Source organism: Astatotilapia calliptera, chromosome 11 (assembly GCF_900246225.1).
Source record: "Astatotilapia calliptera chromosome 11, fAstCal1.2, whole genome shotgun sequence".
Taxonomy (NCBI): domain Eukaryota; kingdom Metazoa; phylum Chordata; class Actinopteri; order Cichliformes; family Cichlidae; genus Astatotilapia; species Astatotilapia calliptera.
Genome location: NC_039312.1, coordinates 18,342,210 through 18,349,627, shown reverse-complemented (window position 1 = coordinate 18,349,627; position 7,418 = coordinate 18,342,210). Strand labels below are relative to the sequence as shown.

At 39.4% G+C, this 7,418-nt stretch overlaps 1 protein-coding gene across 1 annotated transcript; it reads right to left on the bottom strand.

The window, feature by feature from the left end:
* Window positions 1-729: 729 nt before the first annotated feature.
* On the bottom strand, window positions 730-6,581 carry zdhhc11 (zDHHC palmitoyltransferase 11). Its single transcript, XM_026185970.1, has 11 exons — window positions 6,258-6,581; window positions 5,187-5,405; window positions 4,593-4,771; window positions 4,362-4,463; window positions 4,139-4,263; window positions 3,902-4,057; window positions 3,678-3,796; window positions 3,549-3,598; window positions 3,399-3,462; window positions 3,226-3,295; window positions 730-1,491 (listed from the first exon to the last, which is right to left on the bottom strand). Exons 1-11 carry the CDS (start codon window positions 6,279-6,281, stop codon window positions 1,349-1,351), a joined length of 1,251 nt encoding a protein of 416 aa, XP_026041755.1. The 5' UTR covers window positions 6,282-6,581; the 3' UTR covers window positions 730-1,348.
* Window positions 6,582-7,418: the final 837 nt, after the last annotated feature.

Here is a 7,418-nt window from a genome sequence, read left to right as displayed (position 1 = left end):
CATTTATTATATATTCTTAAATAAAACGTGTAATTGAAAAAAAAATGCAATAACAACAAGTCTCAAAAGAAACATAATGATTAGTGGCTTTTTTGTTTTTTTAGAGAAAAAGGCAGACTAAATCAGACAAATGCTTCAAGCAGCAGTCATGTGCGGGGTATGTGAAAATGTGCCCCAAAACTTACTTTTGATTGATTTCAAAAGCAGCATACACAAGCTGCAGGCCTGGTACAGCTGTGGTTTGACCCATATATACATGAAGAATGAGAAATTTGATGCTAAAGGCTGTGGTTGTAAGAATGACATTCACATGTTTGACAATTGTTGCAAAGTGAGCCAGTTTCTTGCACCATCTCCACTAAATCTGTAAACTGTTGGCTGTGTACATGGCACATTTCCTAATAAACAAAGGAAAGCTCACACACCCACACAGTCATATTGTTTAAAAAACAAACAAACAAACTGCTAATTCCATTTCTGGAGCCTCCTGCTGGCAAACTGAAGGGATTTGCAACTGCAACATCCTTTGTCATTCATTAAAATGTATGACTTCAACTGTAACCCATTCCAAAAAGTCCTACCTTAATGCTCCAACTTTAGGTGTGTGTCAAAGCTGTATGACTATTTTTCATGCTGTATATTGTCAACAAAGCAAATAGTCAGATACATATTTGTATTTTGTAAAATGATGTAGACACTGGAAGTTAAGAAATAAAATAACAGAGCAAACATGGTTTTTATATTCTTTACTGTCATATTTAGCAAAAAAGGGTGTGCTTAACATCGTCAACTTTAAAATCGGTTGTTCATAGAAAGGGAACAGAGAGCTGAAGTGTTATTTCAGGCCACTATCTGCTCCACTCTTCACAGTTAGACAAAACATTTTTCCCATATAAGGTTCTCTCTTTGGTGATCAGATAAAAACGGAAAGATTCTCAAATGTTACCATCAGTGAAATGAACAGGAAACTACACCGTGATATATTTAGTTTTCAAAAAGATGCAAAAATACATCTGTCTAACTGAAATGGAACAGAGACTGACCTGCCTCGCTAACTAAGTCAGTGAGATAAAACATTGCTTTAAATAATTCAACTGTTGTCATTAAAAAACAAACAAACAAAATTATTAAAAAAATGAATGAAACCCAATGACAGGTCAGGTTATGCAGTTGGTATACAAAAAAACAAAAAACAAAAAAAAAAAACAGTCATATAAAAGTGCAAAGGTCCACACAGTACTCTGTTCTTGTAAATAGCCAACCTTTCTGTTCTGTTTTGATAATGTCAAAATAAATATTTTCTGAGAGCAGCATCTTCTGATCCACCACCACGCAGACATCTGTTTGTTTAAATATCATCGGGAGTCATGATTGAGCTGCCTAGAGGGTCCTGCACTCCAGGAACACTGCAAACAGACTTCACAGTGGCACTCTGAGACTCTTCATCATTGTCAGGCTTCCAGTTTTTGATGTCCCTCAAAGCTATTCCCCCTGTCAAACAGAGGAGATAAGCATTACTTACAAACTTCATGTGCCGACAGTCTTTCCTAATACATACTAATAAACTTACCTGATAATGTAGAAGAACACACTTCATTTACGCTCAGCATAAACACTTGTACACTTTACTGCAATAATTCCAATAATTGTTTGCAGTTCTGAAGTAGTATGCATATACTGCAGATTTCTAATACTTTGCGGGGGTTTCATATTTGTAAATGAAGTTGACATACACTCAATAGGACACTTCATTAGGTACACCTTGCTAGTACCAGATTGAACCACTTTTGCCTTCAGAGCTGCCATAGTTGTTTGTGGCACAGATTCAACAAATCCTGGAAATACTTATCATATGAATGCTTCACACAGTTGCATTGTGAACTTCCTGTCCCACCCCATCCCAAAGGTGCTCTATTGGATTTGAGTACATGGTTTAAGATGATGAATTGAGCTTTGTAACATGAATAATTTTTCTGTTGTAAGCAGCGATCAAAAGATGAAATGCCCAAAGTGTGCCAGGGAAACATCCCTTACACCAGCCATTCACAAAGTCAAGAATACTGTGGCCAACTTAAAAGCAAGAAAATCTTAAATCTTCACTCTAATAAAAATACAAGAGAAAGTGATGCTTTTCATGGAAATTTTAATTTGAAAAACAACAACACAAAAACAAAACAACAACATAGGCTGTTGGCTATAAACTGCTAATGTTACTCAGTCATATGCAAACCCGTATGCAAAGTGTTACCGCCAATATGTGACCCATGTGTCACTGGGACAAACCTCAATACCAGAGGAGTAAATGTAGGTCAGAGTAATGAATAATAATACAAACTAACCACATTCTATTACCAGTTTCAATATATGTATATAAATATGAAACTGTCCATAGTTTCAGAATTTCTGTTATTACTGCGGCCAACCTACAAGTTCCTTTGGAGCACACTAGGTGGCCCCAGCCCACACTTTGGAAATCACTGCCCTACACAATTACACCACCAACCTAAACTGTCGATACAAGTAGGTTGGATCCATGCTCTCATGGTTATTTTGATGGTGTCTGTGCAAAACTCATTACCATTTGAATGTTGCAGCAGAATTGAGACTCATCAGACCAAGCAAAGTTTTCACAGCTTTCTATTGTCTAATTTTGGTGAACCCATGTGAATTATAGTCTCAGTTTCCTATTTCTAGCTGACAGGAGAGGCACCCGGTGTGGTCTTCTCCTGAGCCCATTTGCTTCAAGGTTTGATGCATTCAGAGATGCTCTTCTGCAGACTTTGGTTGTAACAAGCGATTATTTCAGATAGTGATGCCTCCCTATCAGCTTGAAGCAGTCTGGCCATTCTCCTCTGACCTCTGGCATCAACAAGGTATTTTCAACCAGAAAACTTGTGCTCAATAGATATTTTCTTTTTCTTACCATCCTTTATAAAACATAGAAATGGTCATGCGCGAAAATCCTAGCAGATCAGCAGTTCCTCAACAACCATGCTACACATGTAGTCACTTCGATCACTTTTCTTCCTAATTCTGATGTTTCAGCAGGTTGTCTTGACCATGTCTACATGCACTGAGATGCTGCCATGTGATTGGCTGATTAAATATTTGCGCTATTATTTGTGTAAGAGTTATTGAAAACGCCTACCTACAAAAAGTGTAAAGTATAAAGTAACTGTAAAGTATAAAAGAGCTCATTGGTAAAGAGTACAGATGAATACTTACTTGCTATATTTTCACTGGGATTTTCTGTACCATAACGGAATTTGTTCTCTGATTTCTTAAAGTTTTCCAGCTATAAAAAAAACAAAACATAAACAAACCCTCGAACACTTTAATGTGTCACAAATTAGATCCATCATAAATCAATCAAAGAAGATATAAGCAGACATGCTTACCTCTGTGCATATGGACTCCGAAAGCCGGCTGGTGAACGGATTTTTATCATGAAATTTGCAAGAACTTCAAGAAAGCCAGAGAGGTATTACTATTTTTTAAAACAAACAGCTTTAAAAGAAGCGTTACAAAACAGAAAGGAAATATTTTACCTTGAACGTTGTGACAATGATGGCTCACAGTCAACTGAGGCCTCTTGGTTCTATTAAAAGAAAAAAAAAAAAGCTACTGAATACAATAGACTAAACAGGTGAATAACAGAGGCAGAAAAGAAGCCTGACCTGTGGAGCCTTATGAGTTTTTGCATTACGAGTACCATTTCCTGCTTCGACGTCTCGTTTCTTTGCTTCTTTTTGCCGCTGCAGCTTAACATAATCATACGTGCTTATGGCTTTATGATCTATAAACCAGAGTGAGGAGCAAACACCACAGGATATAGTGAGGCTTAATCACTGGAAGAGGGCAAAATAACCTTATGACATGTATGTCTCCAAAATTCACTTACAGAGGTAAAGGTGAAAGCCCAGCAGATGGCTTAGCAGCAGTAAGCAGGTGGTGCTCAGCATGACTGTTACGAAGGATAGTATTAGGAGACCAGCTGAACTCGTCTTTATGGGAGCTAACGGCAAAAACATCAGCCAGGTACTATTCCCCGACACATCTTTGAAAAGAAGGAACAAAGGACAGCTTTCAGTGCTGCAATTTCCACCGACTTGGTAAGATTATACTGCAGGTCACTCACCGGCAAACTGCGGTGCAGTCCGTAAGCTGTACGGATTGAGATAATGCTGAATAAATACGAACAACACAACCACAATAAGCAGAAAGACGCCTATTGTAGCTGAGCACAGTGCCAAGAAGAAGTACCTGAAAGTAATGCATGAAAACCGATGAATTTATAGAGCAAGTCTTACTTCATGTGGACAGCAACGATAAGGCTCATAAATCCAAAAACTTCAACTTACCGGTAGTTCCTTCCACCCACACAGGTGTTCAGCCATTTGCAATGGTGATCAAAGTCTTCCACACACTTGTTGCAAACACCACAGTGTTTTACTTTGGGGCCACTGCAAGAAGATTTAATGTTTTACATCATTACACTTTATTAAAAAAAACGTTTTTCCTCATTTGTGATAGGGTACCTGCCAATTTGAAAATGCAAATGAACATTAGAGACTGCTGCTCAGGATACATACACATTCACATCACAAAGATAACAGTGCAGGTCGTGGATAACATGCGGTTGCTTTGTTCGGTCAAAGAGAGGCATCGGCGTGGAATAGCTCTGCTTGGCCCTCACGCTGTCATCTGCTGGATCTACAGTGAGAACTGCGATGTGTGCGAATAAGTGCACAATAAACGCTACGCCCATCAGCTGCACAAAACAACAGTCAAGGAAGTTTTTTTTTTTTTTTAAACGCCCTTAAAGAATATTGCAGCGTGTGATAAATGTGCAGTAATGTGAAAAAATATTAAGTGGGACTAGTATGAGAGAACAACTGCTGTACAAGTCTTGTGCATGAGAAATAAAGACTGAAGACATTGACTGTTCTTGTGGTTGACATCATGCGGCATTCAACAGCTTACAAAAAGGCCACTGATTATGTCTTTTGGGCCAGAAAAAGAAAGTCTGTCACACTGGGTGTGACTGAAGCCCATACAGACATGCCACACAACAAAATCCTTGTCCTGTTCAGCAGCACAGACAAAAAAAGACAAAAAAAAACCCAGCACAGGCTAATGTTTGCTCCATATTCAAATAAGAAAGACCCGCTGTGTGTTAAGGATACAGTATAGGCCACATGTTTCCACGGCAGAGGCAGAAGCGGGATATAGATACCAAAGCTGACTATGGTGAGATAGCTGTACACCAACCACCCAACCACCTGGAAGGCTTGAGGGGGCCACGACCATCCGTTCCTTCTGGGAGGCTTGGAGGGGACAAGCTCATTTTTGCTGCTGCCAAGCATGGGAGCTGTCTGTCTGAACCTCTGACTGAAGCAGTTCATCTATGGTGCGAGAGAAGAATAAGGACAGGTTGGAGTACACATAAAAGTAGAGTACCGGCAGAGTGTGGCCACATTTGCTGGGGAAATGAGCTAGGAAAATGAGTTGAGCATAATGGCAGTGACTGTTCATCCACAGATGGTGCTATACCGAGACTGTATTAGGTGCAGCTAGATGTTCTACAGTGATCCAGCCACTCTGGTTTACTTTCAAGGGTTTATATTTATTAAAAAGAAACATATAAGCACTGCACTGTGATAGTAAAGTGAAGTGTAACTGAGGAGCAGTACGAACTACATTTCTTACATTTTAAACTTCATAAAAGCAGCATTAATTTCTCAGCCACTAAATTAAAAAGGCAAATAAACAAGAACAGAGACTCAGTCACAAAGCCTGCAGGAAACAGCTGATTAAAGTGACTTCCACAAACTTTTACATCCCCTTCTTTTTCACAGGCCTTGCAATCACATGTCTTGCTTTTAGCCTTACCCTTAGCACAGCATATGAATTGTGCAATCCGTTTAACTTAAAAAGCATAAAAGGTCAATTGTTTCTGGACTTTCTGCAAAAAAGGCAGTTAATTATGTTCTTGTTCATCTATGCATTAGAAATCTGAAAAAGAAGCAACAGAGCCATCCAGCTGTATTCCTGGCAGCTAGTTTTGTTGCCTCTGCTTTGCTTAACAACTAAAGCGAGTAGCTGGCAATCAGTTTATGGTTGCTTTAGTGGATCAACCCGGCTGTTTAATTTGCAATCAATCTAGCTGACTCCATTTGTACCCGTTAAAATAACAATACTAATACTACTACTAATAATAATAACGACGACACTAGTCTTAACCCATAATTACTTACCTTTCTACTTGCGACAGCGACCATAACATTACATTTTCTTCAGTTCATTCGATTTTCACCGCCTAATGTCCCATCATAACTTTGTCAGCCAAGCAGGTGTTTCTTATGAGTAAAAGTCACATGAAAATAAAAACACGACAACATCGACAAATAACTTTAAAGCTCCCGTATGTTGGGTAAAACGGGCACACCGGTCCTCCGGTGTCCTTGGATTTGTGAAAGCCGAAGGACGTGAAGTAGAAGAATCAACTCACTCAGCAGGACGGTACAGCGCTATGGAAACTGTGCGACAGCGCATGCGCAATGGCTCTCTTCGCGATACCTGCCCTTTTCCCCTTTTTTGTGTGCATGTGTTTGTGTGTATTTTCTTCTTTGTCAACCTTGACTCGCCAGATGATGTGCATGCAACTCGCCTATTAAACGCGCTATTAAATACTTACAGGTGTCAGGGAATTTGAAACCAATGCTTCCACAGAACAAGAAGGAACTGCAGACAGACACATGTGCTCACAGGGTACTTCTGCTTTCAAAAATAAAGCCCGTGCTTTATTTTCAACTCATATTAGACCGTGCTAAATGCATATGTCGCAGCACCCATAGTGCTTCAGTTTCACTTCCCCAACACACCGAGACAAACAGCGTACATTGCTCAGTTAGAACTTACAGGTGGAAGCTTACCCATGCTGAAAACCCGAGGCCTCAGCAGTTCAGTTACTCTGAAACTGCGTTTTCGCTGCAAATGCACGATATTTGGATAACACGGACATTTCCTATTTTTGTGCTCCCATAGTGTATATACAGTGCTGTGAGAAAGTACTTGTACCCTTCCTGTTTTCTTATTTTTTGCAGCGATGTCAGACTTACATGCTTCACATCATAAATCAAATTGTAATATTAGACAAAGTTGTATTTATACATTTATTTATTTGTATTTATTCAAGCCTTCCTGGTCCTGTATGAAAAAGTTAGCACCCCCCCCCCCCCCCAAACACACGCACGCACGCACACACACGCACACACTCCTTTAAAATAATTGTGATTGAATCAATAAATCACTTAAATAGAACCGATCTGACAAGGTAAAGCAAGCTAAACAAGTCCAAAAAGCAACACATACGACATCATACCACTATCTACAGAAACGGAAGAACAGATGAGAAA

What these genes read in the sequence shown, in the direction of transcription:
- zdhhc11 (XM_026185970.1), bottom strand. Translation starts at nt 6,281, where the DNA reads ATGGTCGCTGTCGCAAGTAGAAAG. An exon ending in TATCTTTGTGATGTGAATGT is followed by an intron (nt 4,464 to 4,592) that starts GTATGTATCCTG and finishes ATCTTCTTGCAG; the next exon opens with TGGCCCCAAAGTAAAACACT. An exon ending in GTGGGTGGAAGGAACTACCG is followed by an intron (nt 4,264 to 4,361) that starts GTAAGTTGAAGT and finishes CATTACTTTCAG; the next exon opens with GTACTTCTTCTTGGCACTGT.